We start from the raw sequence: 12,787 nt of genomic DNA on the forward strand, positions 1-12,787 counted from the left end.
TATGCAAGCTTTTTGAGGCAGTGGCTCCTTTTTCTGGTAGAAGGGCGGAAGGAGAAGGAAGAGTTGTGAAGGAAAATGACTGGAGAGGTTTAGGAAAAGAGATAGATTTTGGACAAGTTACCTAAAACCATGGGTCAGGGGTGACTTACTGGACAGGATGAAAGGGAAAGAAGGTCTTTCCTTCTCATACCATCTAGTAAGTCTCACCTGACCTGTGATTCTGTGTGACTTTTATGAAATCTACCCCTTTTCTTAAATTCTCCAGTCCTTTTCCTTCGCCCCTCTTCCTTCCCCTTCAGCCCTTCTGCCGGGAGGAAGAACCACTGGCTCTGAAAGCTTGCATAAGTATAACATACATTTTATCTGTGTGTTCTCCTGCTGTTGCTTGGTCAGTAGACTTTTTTTCATCTATCCAGTTACATTATAGTGCAAACATAGCTGAGCTAAGGTGTTTCATTACTTCTAGGCACCAGGCTTTCCAGTTAATGTTGTACTGTATCTGGAGTCGCAAAAATTTAACACTTTCTACATTTCTTGTATTTCATTCTTTGGGAACATTGTATATTTATACACAGGAAAACTAGCTTCAGTAAGAAACAATGGATTGTTTGATAAACTTATAATAGTCATACCTCCTCAAAGACATGTTGCTTGTCCTTCAGATGAGGTCCTGCGAAGAGATGGCGTATGGCCTTGAGATCCAGTGTATTAGCCTTGTGTATTAGTTGGTATGTTAAGTTTGGTTTGGTTATGTTTTGCTTTAGGGCGCAAAAAACAACTGGGTTCATATGCGCCCAAGTCAAAACTATAGAACACAAAGACAGAGAGGAGTTAAAAAACGACTATATGTCAGTCCCAACTGACATAAGAGAAGACTGCTAAAAACAGGCACACGGAGAAATGGCTAAAAAATGAAACCATACAGAAACGGAAGTCCAAAACTAAAAATTAAATGGCCTTCGCCACATTGCTTTGGCAGATAGAAGTAAAACGCGTCAACAGCCCATGCATCATTTGCTAAAGCGGCCGATAACTCAGACGGTGAACCCAAATGGGAACGTAAAAGGTTAATAAATGGCATTCTGTCAGGAAGTGGTGGACAGTTAAAGCTTGGGCACAATGTGTGCAAAGTGGTGAAGTAGCGCCACTTATCAAATTACGATGGCTAAAAAGGCAGTGCCCACTATGCAGCCTAGTTAAAATGACCTCCTCCCGGTGGGAGTGCTGAGACTTGGTCAGCTAAGCCACTAGAAGAGGCTTAAAAAGCTGGAGCTTGTTCCCTTGAAGGGAGGACCACTGGCGATGCCAAAGTGACGCCACCTCCTGACAGACAGCAACACAGAGATCATCAGAGGAATATAGGAACTAGCGGGCTGAGGTACGAGGACTGCAGCCTTGGCAGCAGCGTCAGCAGCCACATACTACCGGATGTGCTCTGTGGCCTGACACAGGGCGAAGAGCTCAGCTGTAAAAACTGAGCAGTGTGCTGGAAGCCGATATCGAAAGACAAGAGTGCCAATGTAGAAGGCACATCCAACCCCACAGTCAGTTTGAGAGACATCAATGTATACAAAGGTACTATCGCGAAGTTCCATGCGAAGGTCGTGAAACTGAAGGTGATAGAGTAATGCTGGAGTAGTGTCTTTAGGAAGTGAATGCAGGCCAAGGCTAATAAGGGGCACTTCACGAAGCCAAGGTGGTGAAGGGTTCACACTCACTGGGAAAGTTGCAGGTAGTGTGAAGTTAGGCCGCTGTACCATGTGCCGAAAGTGGACTTCAGGAGGTAACAGAGAAAAGGGACATGCCCCATACTGGCGATCAAAGGAATCATTGAAGAAGGAGGCATAGAATTGGTGGCCACACATGGCAACAAAGGGCATGCATACGTGCTGAGGAGAAAGTCACAGCGATAGGGCAGTGGTAGTTCAGCAGCTTCAGCATACAGACTCTCAACCGAGCTAGTATTAAAGGCAGCAGTGGCCAAACGGATGCCACAATGGTGGATAGTGTTGGGATGGCGGAAGAGGGATGGACGTGCAGACACATAAACAAAGCACCCATAGTCGAGTTTCGAATGGACAAGGGACCGGTACAAACGGAGGAAGGTGGTTCGTTCGGCACCCCAGGAAGGACACATACGACATTGAGGATCCGTGTACAGCAGTCTGCCAAGGAAGACATATGGGAGGACCGAGAGTGTTTCCTATTGAGCATGAACCCCCAGGAATTTCGTAGTTTCAATGAACGGAAGAGTAACAGCCCCAATATGTTAAGATGGTGGGAGAAACCAATTGCATCGCTAGAAATTCGTACAGACGGTTTTGTCAGTGGAAAAGCGAAAGCCACTGTCGATGCTCCAGGAATAAAGACGATCAAGACATCGCTGAAGACGCCGCACAGTGAGACAGGTCCGTGGAGAACTGCAATAAATGGCAAAATCGTCAACAAAAAGGGAGCCGGAGATGCCCGGCGGGAGACAGGCCATTATAGGGTCAATGGCGGTAGCAAAGAGGACAACGCTCAGGACAGAACCCTGAGGCACACCATTTTCCTGAATAAAGGTGTACGACAAGGCAGAACCCACACGCACCAAATTTCTGAAGGAAACAGAGCAGGCGCCCATGGAAGCGTCACATGTAAATAGTAAAGAGGATACCAGTTCTCCAGCAGGTAGGCTCTCTCCAAATCGGAAAACACGGCCACAGTCTGGGATTTCCGCAGAAAACCATTCATGAAGTGGATGGACAAAGTATAAAAAAAAAAGCAATTGCAGAATGCCGCGCTCGAAATTCACGCTGTGCATTCGTCAGCAAATTGCGAGACTCGAGCCACCATGTAGCTAGAAGGAAGATTTTTGTCATTGCTGGGCTTAGGTGTGGCTATGACGGTAGATTCACACTAACGTCTAGAAAATGTGCCCTCCGCCCAGATGCGATTGTAAGTGTTAACCAGAAAGTGCTTGCCCGCAAGAGAAAGGTGCTGCAACATCTGAATGTGGACGGCGTATGGCCCTGGGGCGGAGGATCGGGACGAACTGAGAGCATGATCTAGCTCCCTCACAGTAAAGGCGGCATTGTAGCACTCACAATTCGGAGAAGAGAAGGGCATGGCCCGAGCGTCCTCCGCTCGTTTCCGATGGAGGAAGGCAGGGTGATAGTGGGAAGAGCTCGAAACGTCTGCAAAATAGCGGCCCAAAGTGTTGGAGATAGCAATGGGGTCCACGATGACATCATCTGCTACTGTCAGGCCAGAAATGGGGGAAAGGATATTGGTCCCAGAGAGACGTCGGAGGTTGGCCCACACGACACAGGAAGTGGTGGAACTGTTAAAAGAACTACTGACTGAAATCCAACTAGCTCTTTTGCTATCCCGAAGAACGCGACGACACTTTGCAAGCATCTGTTTATAATGAGTGCAGTTTTCCATTGTAAGGTGACACTTAAAAACGTGGAGGGCATGTCTCTGTGCATGAATTGCGTCGCTGCATGCCTCAGTCCACCAAGGGACTGGGACACGGCGTGGTAAAGACGAACTGCCAGGAATGGAACGTTTTGCAGCAGTAAGGATAACGTTTGTGAGATGTTTCATCTGGTCATCACAACTGGGGAAATCTTGTTCTTCGAACGTCGCCAGGGAGCAATAATGCTGCCAGTCAGCCTTAGTAAGCTGCCATTTGGGTGTGCATGCAGATGAGGTAGGAGTGAGCAAACTGATAGCACATGGTCGCTCGAGTAGGTGACAGAAAGAAGGGACCGCTCAAGGTGATGGGCAAGCTGGGCAGTGCAGAAGGATAGGTCCAAGTGGGAATAGGTGCTAGAGGAGTCGGAAAGGAGAGTGGGTGCTCTAGTGTTAAGGCAGAAGAGGTTAAGTTGGGTAAGAAGGTCAGAAAAGAGGTCACCTCTCTGACAGGTCCTGAAAGAACCCCAGAGGAAGTAATACGCATTGAAGTCAACTAGCAGCAAAAATGGGGGAGGTAGCTGCCCAGTAAGCTGAAGGAATTCTGCCCTAGTGACATCGAATGATGGTGGGACATAAATGATACAGAGGGAAAAAGTCAGGTGGGGAAGAAAAAGTCGAAATGCAACAGCTTGAAGATGGGTAGTCAGCGAGATGGGTTGACTATGAATGTCATCCCGTATGAGCAGCATGACGCCCCCATGAGATGGGATTCCGACCTCAAAGGGAAGGTGAAAACGAACCGGGAAGAAACGCAAAAGCTCAAAGTGGTTGTGAGGGCGCAATTACGATTCCTGAAGGCAGAGTACAAGGGGACACTGCGATGCTAAAAGTAGCCATAAATCCTCTTTGTGGGACCTAAGACCGCGAACGTTCGATTGGAGGAGAGTCTTGATCAGGAAGAGATGAAGGGGTGTCACCTCGGCGGCTGCCGAGCTACAGCCTGTGAAGAGTCGCTACTACAGGGCACAGAAGCAGGAGGATCCTGCTCCATGGCATCCACAGAAGCATCGGCTTGCTTGTGCGGTTGGTCTGTGGAGTCCAGCGCTGAAAAACGGTTGGTAGTGCGCACCAGCGACACAGAGGCCGGCCGGGCTAAGGTATTACATGGCGACATCATCGAAGAGGACCTTCGAGTCAGCAAAGGAGAAGACCGTTTGCCTTGGGTGGACTTCTTCAAGCCTTTCCAGTTAGAGGCAGACTCGGGTATTGGTTAGCAGCCTACCGGTAGATGGTGGCTTCACCTCTTGAAGCGAGAATTTGATGGCTTGTTGCATAACTTGACGGGGGGATGGCGATGCTACCTTGACGATGGGCGATTTCACAACCCCAGAGCTGAATTGGAGGTCGCGGCCATGTCCTTCATGGAGCAAGGAGGTAACAAGAACAGAACTATAGGTGCAAGATGGGAGAACGCAGGGTCTGTGACTAACCAATAACTTGTGAGCGACTGGATAAGGCACTTTTTCCTTTACCCATATCTCTTGGACAGCCCGGGAGTAGGAGGTGGACAATCGCCCTCGTGCACATCCCTGCCACAGGTTACACATTTGGCTGGGTGTCGACAAGATGTTCTAGTGAGGTTGAAACGATGACAACGGTAGCAGTGCAATGTACGGCCGGACGGTGATAATTTCATAGCCTGTTTTGGACGGAAGCATCTCTCTATCAAAGGTGAGAAAAAGAGTGCGTGTGGGCACTAAGGAGGAATCTACCTTTTTCGTTACATGGATGGCAATAACACCCTGATTAGAGAGGTAAGATCGGATTTCAGCCTCAGTCAGACCGTCGAGCAACCTAGTGTAAATTACACTATGGAAGGAATTCAAAATTCTATGGGCCACGACACGAACAGGGTAGCTACGGGGAAGTGAGGTGGCAAGCAGTAGTTTTGCTTCAGAATCAGAAGTAGTCTCCAAAAGCAAAGTGCCTTTCCGTAAACGAGAGCAGGATTTCACAGGACCGGCAATCGCATCAATGCCTTTCTGATTAACAAAAGGATTTACCGTGGCGAAGGACTGACCGTCTTCAGTTTGAGAGACCACAAGGAACCATGGTCCAGCAGGAAGGGTCTTTTAATCATTAGCGCATTTATGCTTACGTTCGCAGACGCTGATTGTGAAGATGATTCTATCATTGCGACAAAATCCCCCATGATTGCTAGCGTCTCCAATTGTGCGCTGCTTCCAGCTGGGGGGCCCCCCTTCACAAGGGGGCAAACCCATCTTAGGTGACTGTTCACACCTCAGGTCACACCTCCCGAACACATGACAGAGGGACCAATCGGCAATTTGGGAAGACTGCAGCTCAGGCAATCATCCCTCCCTAGGCCTGGCCTGTACCTGGGGGTACGTGCGAACCCTACCTGTCGACCTGGGGATGGGAATTACGCGTTACCCAGTCACCCAGTACCCATCAGACGCATGGACCAGCCTTCAGGAGCGTACAGAAAGAAAGAAGAAGGGAAACAAAGAAAGGAAATAAAGAAAGGAAAAGGGAGCAAAAAACAATGGTGAGACTGTTCTTACGTCAGCGACAGATAATGCAGAACATTCCTAGTAGCACCCCAGACTTGTTCTCCACAGGAGGGGAAAAAGAATAGCAAGAGGATAGACATGCAGCACGGAAGGGAAAAAATGCTGCAAAGGCTGGGCCCCCATTGTAGCCAAGCACGAACCCGCCAAAGAGTGGTGAGCCCCTGAGGGGATTTCTGGGGAATTTGGTGGCCAGCGGAAGTGTTTAAACTCAGAAGAGTGTTCCGGGAGCCACTCTGTAGCAATTCTGGATGTGTGGGATGTCGCATTGTCATGCTGGAATTGTCCAAGTCCATCGAAATGCAAAATGGACATGATTGGGTGCAGGTGATCAGACATGATGCTTACGTATATGTGTCACCTGTCAGAGCCGTATCTAGATGTATCATGGTCCCATATCACTCCAACTTCAATACGACCCACATCATTACAGATATTCCACCAGCTTTAACAGTCCCCTGCTGACATGAATGGTCTATGGATTCTTGAGGTTGTCTCCATACCTGTACACGTCCATCCACTCAGTATAATGTGAAACGACACTCGTCCGGCCAGGCAACATGTTTCCAGTCATCAACAGTCCAGTGACAGTGCTGACGTGCTCAGGTGGGGCACAAGGTTTTGTGTTCGGCAGTTATCAGGGGATGATGTTTCGTTGAATGGTTCGCACGCTAGGGCCCAGCATTGAAATCTGCAGCAATTTGCGGAAGGAGTGCACTTCTGTCACGTTGAACGATTCTCTTCAGTCGTCGTTGGTCCCATTCTTGCAGGATCTTTTTCCGGCTGAAACGATGTCGGAGATTTGATGTTTTATCGGATTCCTGATATACACGGTAAACTCGTGAAAAGGTGGTACGGGAAAATCCCCACTTCATCACTACCTCAGAGATGCCGTGTCCCATCGCTCACGCACCGACTATAACGCCACGTTCAAGCTCACTTAAATCTCTAAAACCTAAAATCGTTGCAGCAGTAACCGATCTAACAACTGCGCCAGGCACTTGTCTTATATAGGCGTTGCCGACTGCAGCGCCGTATTCTGCCTGTTTATATATCTCTATATTTGAATACGCATGCTTATACCAGTTTCTTTGGCGCTTCTGTGTTTGTACTTAAGTGCTGAGATGGAAGGAATAAATTAACTATCCAATATTTTATTTATTTATTGGTATGGCTAGGGCCCCCGTCGGGCAGACCGTTCGCCGGGTGCCGCTCTTTGAATTTGACGCCACTTCGGCGACCTGCAGTCGATGAGGATGATAGGATGCTGATGAGGACAGCACAACACCCAGTCCCTGGGCGGAGAAAATTCCCCCACCCAGCCGTGAATCGAACCCGGGCCCAGAGGCTTGACAATCCGTCACGCTGACCATTCTTTTTCTTTTTTTATCTCATTTTGTTCGCTTTCGTTCGTTGTATCTGCTCGGGGCGGACGTCGTAAGACATCCGTTTAAGTTCGTTGTTGATCGATTAACTCAGTTTTTTTTTTTTTTTTATTGCAGAGGGCAGCTAACCCTCTGACCGAACACGCTGAGCTACCGTGCCGGCCCATTCAGCTACCGGGGGCGGACAACTATCCAATATGAAATGTTACACAAATTGTAGACAAAACAGATACAAGATTTATGCATTTAGTATGCGCCATACTCATGTTTGTAAAAATCGTGGTCTGTGTTACGACATTTGCTATCTGGGGACGAGAGTTATCATGAAGCGGCAGCACTCCTTGTCACATGATTCCACATTGGTGGTTCTCGACGGACATGCCGCACCGTACACTATCTCCGATGGATGTCTATTAGTGCAGTTCCTGCGGCAACCAAGAGCAGAATTTGATAATAAAGTCGCCATAAGAAACATCCTGGCAGATTAAAACTGTGTGCCGGACCGAGACTCGAACTCGGAACCTTTGCCTTTTGCGGGCAATTGCTCTACCAACTGAGCTACCCAAGCACGACACACGCCCCGTCCTCACAGCTTCACTTCTGCCAGTACCTCGTCTCCTACCATCCAAACTTTACAGAAGCTCTTCTGAAAATCTCATTCTGGAAACATCCCCCAGGCTATGGCTAAGGCCGGTATTACACTATCAAATTTCTTTGTCAAAGATTTGATCAAAGATGTGATCAAATATTCCGTCAAATATATTTGACAAAGATCTTTGACGTAGCGCTAGAAGGGGTATTACACTGTTATCAAATGTTTCGTCAAAGTTCAAGATGGCTGACAACAACTTACACTCCTGGAAATGGAAAAAAGAACACATTGACACCGGTGTGTCAGACCCACCATACTTGCTCCGGACACTGCGAGAGGGCTGTACAAGCAATGATCACACGCACGGCACAGCGGACACACCAGGAACCGCGGTGTTGGCCGTCGAATGGCGCTAGCTGCGCAGCATTTGTGCACCGCCGCCGTCAGTGTCAGCCAGTTTGCCGTGGCATACGGAGCTCCATCGCAGTCTTTAACACTGGTAGCATGCCGCGACAGCGTGGACGTGAACCGTATGTGCAGTTGACGGACTTTGAGCGAGGGCGTATAGTGGGCATGCGGGAGGCCGGGTGGACGTACCGCCGAATTGCTCAACACGTGGGGCGTTAGGTCTCCACAGTATATCGATGTTGTCGCCAGTGGTCGGCGGAAGGTGCACGTGCCCGTCGACCTAGGACCGGACCGCAGCGACGCACGGATGCACGCCAAGACCGTAGGATCCTACGCAGTGCCGTAGGGGACCGCACCGCCACTTCCCAGCAAATTAGGGACACTGTTGCTCCTGGGGTATCGGCGAGGACCATTCGCAACCGTCTCCATGAAGCTGGGCTACGGTCCCGCACACCGTTAGGTCGTCTTCCGCTCACGCCCCAACATCGTGCAGCCCGCCTCCAGTGGTGTCGCGACAGGCGTGAATGGAGGGACGAATGGAGACGTGTCGTCTTCAGCGATGAGAGTCGCTTCTGCCTTGGTGCCAATGATGGTCGTATGCGTGTTTGGCGCCGTGCAGGTGAGCGCCACAATCAGGACTGCATACGACCGAGGCACACAGGGCCAACACCCGGCATCATGGTGTGGGGAGCGATCTCCTACACTGGCCGTACACCACTGGTGATCGTGGAGGGGACACTGAATAGTGCACGGTACATCCAAACCGTCAGCGAACCCATCGTTCTACCATTCCTAGACCGGCAAGGGAACTTGCTGTTCCAACAGGACAATGCACGTCCGCATGTATCCCGTGCCACCCAACGTGCTCTAGAAGGTGTACGTCAACTACTCTGGCCAGCAAGATCTCCGGATCTGTCCCCCATTGAGCATGTTTGGGACTGGATGAAGCGTCGTCTCACGCGGTCTGCACGTCCAGCACGAATGCTGGTCCAACTGAGGCGCCAGGTGGAAATGGCATGGCAAGCCGTTCCACAGGACTACATCCAGCATCTCTACGATCGTCTACATGGGAGAATAGCAGCCTGCATTGCTGCGAAAGGTGGATATACACTGTACTAGTGCCGACATTGTGCATGCTCTGTTGCCTGTGTCTATGTGCCTGTGGTTCTGTCAGTGTGATCATGTGATGTATCTGACCCCAGGAATGTGTCAATAAAGTTTCCCCTTCCTGGGACAATGAATTCACGGTGTTCTTATTTCAATTTCCACGAGTGTATTAACCGCAGCAGTTGCACGTACCGCAATAGCATTGGGTGCACATGCGGAAAAGAAGTGGGGGAAAAAAGGAACCATACATACGAGGTTGACAGTCTTAAATTCCTGGGATTACAACCTGATAATAAATTCAGTTGGGAGGAGTACACCACAGAACTGCAGAAACGCCTTAGCAAATCTGTATTTGCAATTCGAGTGTTAGCAGACACAGGCAACATAAAATAAAATGAAAAAGCTTGCATACTTTGCCTACTTTCATTCCATAATGTCATATGGGATAATATTTTGGGGTAAGTCTTGAAGTCAAACAAAAGTTTTCAGAGTCCAAAAGCGTGTAATACGTATTATTTGTGGAGTAAATTCACGGACGTCCTGCAGAAGCCTCTTCAAAGAGTGGTATACTAACTACTGCCTCTCAGTATATTTACTCCTTAATGAAATTTGTCCTAAATAATATATCTCTTTTTCCAGCAAACAGTTCATATATACAATACCAGGAACAAAAAGGATCTGCACAAGGACTTAAAAGCACTTACTTTACGAGTAGTTCAAAAAGGGGTCCACTACTCAGGAACACTCATCTTCAATAATTTGCCAGCAAACATAAAAAATTTAGTTACAAATAAAGATCAGTTTAAAAGGGGCCTGAAAGACTTACTAGTGGCCAACTCCTACTCCATTGGCGAAATTTTTAATAGAAACAAATGATGTATTGTATTTATTCATACTATTAGTATTGTTATTTCAGCTTTAAAAAAATCGACATGTTCCACATCCACGAGGATCTCCTCAGCATGGGTCTATGGAACGAAAAACTAATCTAATCTGGGTGAAGCCGTGGGTTTTACGACGACACGATAAAAGCATTCAACAAAACTTGTTACGTGAGCTTACAGTGGAAGACGTAAAGTCGTACATCAGTTACTTAAGAATGGATGAGCATACATCTCTGTATGTGCTCAATGAAGTGTATCCTCATATCACAAAGCACAATATTCACTTAAGAACTGCTACATCTTCAGAAGACAGGAGAGGGTTATGTTAGTTTAGGTCAGGTCAGGTCAGGTCTCCAATCTTCTTAATCTATTTTTGTAAGCGCCTCATCAGCTTCAGACATCTCTATTAATTTTGTAGTTGTCGGCACACGCCAATTGTATTTACCGGCAATGGTTATAAAAACACTACAGACGACAGAACGCTGCAGCGATGCTAGCGCTCCACGTGGTAACATGTCACATTGCAGTGAACAGAACACAAGCGATTTCTTTGATCAAATATACAGCGAGGCCCTAGATTTGATCAAATATTGGACGACATTTGACAAAGTCCCTATTACACTATCAAATATCTTTGACAAAGATATTGGACAAAGAAATTTGATAGTGTAATACCGGCCTAAGCCATGTCTCCGCAGTATCCTTCCTTTCAGGAGTGCTAGTTCTGCAAGGTTCGCAGGAGAGCTTCTGTAAAGCTTGGAAGGTAGGAGACGAGGTACTGGCAGAAGTGAAGCTGTGAGGACGGAGCGTGAGTCGTACTTGGGTAGCTCAGTTGGTAGAGCACTTGCCCGCGAAAGGCAAAGGTCCCGAATTCGAGACTCGGTCCGGCACACAGTTTTAATCTGCCAGGAAGTTTCATATCAGCGCACACTTCGCTGCAGAGTGAAAATCTCATTCTGTGAAAGTCGCCAAGTTCATGTTTACACATTTACCGCACGCAACTTCGGAAAGACACGAATGCAACATCAATCCCTCGTCCACATGTCGGTGCTTATATACTCGCATCGGAGTGGCGCTATGTTGCACATACGCTGCAGCAATGCACTTAAACTGTAACTTTTTTATTGCCCCTTGTAATAAGCGTTCTTCGTGCTTCCGATAAATACACGTTGAAGAAGAAGGGTATTCTGGGGCCCTTGATGTTTCGAAGCTGTCCTGGTTGCTTTACGAGCCGCTTTGATTGGCACACGTTTGCGTCGACGAGAGCAAATAAAAGAATGGAATTGTGATTACAACTGAAATAGCTGCTCCCACTGTTAACGCCGATGATATTTGACTGACGTGTATATACACGGATATGTGCTTCCTTTCCATATACTGCTACATTGTTGCACGTTCAGAAATAAAACACGTTTTCACATGTTGTTGGACTGTTTACTGTAGACGTTAAGAATGAAATAAGCGTTTCATTTTCCAGAGAAAGAGACATTAAGTGGTCATCAATCTAGCTTATTGTAGTTTTCCAAAAATTTCAGCAGAGCCTGCAAACTTCCGTGATGCCAGAACTAATATTTTAACTACTTTATAGCATATCTATATTTCGCATTTTTCGTCGGTATCAGTGTCCCAACAGAACGAAGTATTACTCAAAAATAACGAGTGCAGTTATTGCCATCTAGTCTCTTCCACCACGCTCATACTTGCATTACGCAAAAAGTATTAATTAACCTAGTACTTGGCCTTCTTTCTACGATTTCGGCTTTATCTCAAAATATTCCGCCTGCGGCGACAGTTCCTGCTAGTAAAGCAGGCATCCCGAATACTGGAACAGCATGCGTGCTTCAGTCTAGGAGCTTGTGGAATCACGCATCCCCACATATCGAGAAAGAGGCGTGCACTTACATGAGTTCATTTTCCTGCGTATGAAGAAAATACAGCCGCACGGCGATGTGAAGCAAATACAGCAGCTTGGCGACTAGGCGCGAGGTGCATAGGTGTAATCGCATCTGAACGTGGCTTGTGGAGTGTAAGTGTAGATACATGGCGAACCGAACTCCACCGTCAAACTACTTTCATTGGTGGTAGTACGGATCAAAACAAGACAAAAAAATTCTAGTAAACATAGGATCTTTAACGCATACCTTACATAGAGGAAAACTATTGACAGTCAACATGGATTCAGAAAGCAGCAGTCTTGAGAAACGCAGGTATGTCTTTATTCTCAAGAAGTAATGAGAGCCATCGACAAGGTATCTCAAATTCATTCCATATTTCTAAATTTCTAGGAGGCTTTTCACACCGTTCCTCGCTAGCTACTTCTAATACAACTGCGTGCCGGGACCCTAAGGAGTTATCGTTTCAGTTGTGCGACTGGATACGTGATTTCCTGTCATAAAGGTCACAGTGCGTAGTAATTAAAGG

At 47.5% G+C, this 12,787-nt stretch overlaps 1 protein-coding gene across 2 annotated transcripts in view; it reads right to left on the minus strand.

The window, feature by feature from the left end:
• The window catches only part of LOC124798423 (fumarylacetoacetase), a 67,843-nt gene that overhangs the window by 33,072 nt on the left and 21,984 nt on the right, over positions 1-12,787 (minus strand). Inside the window, exon 1 of one of the 2 annotated variants that reach the window (XM_047261829.1) lies at positions 633-803. The exons of the other annotated variant lie outside the window; for it this stretch is intronic. Within the exon in view, the coding sequence (XP_047117785.1) occupies positions 633-788 (156 nt within the window). The 5' untranslated portion in view covers positions 789-803. Of the gene's footprint in view, positions 1-632; positions 804-12,787 lie in introns of those variants that run through there. 2 annotated transcript variants of the gene reach the window in all.

The sequence above is a fragment of the Schistocerca piceifrons genome, chromosome 5 (assembly GCF_021461385.2).
Source record: "Schistocerca piceifrons isolate TAMUIC-IGC-003096 chromosome 5, iqSchPice1.1, whole genome shotgun sequence".
NCBI classification, from domain to species: domain Eukaryota; kingdom Metazoa; phylum Arthropoda; class Insecta; order Orthoptera; family Acrididae; genus Schistocerca; species Schistocerca piceifrons.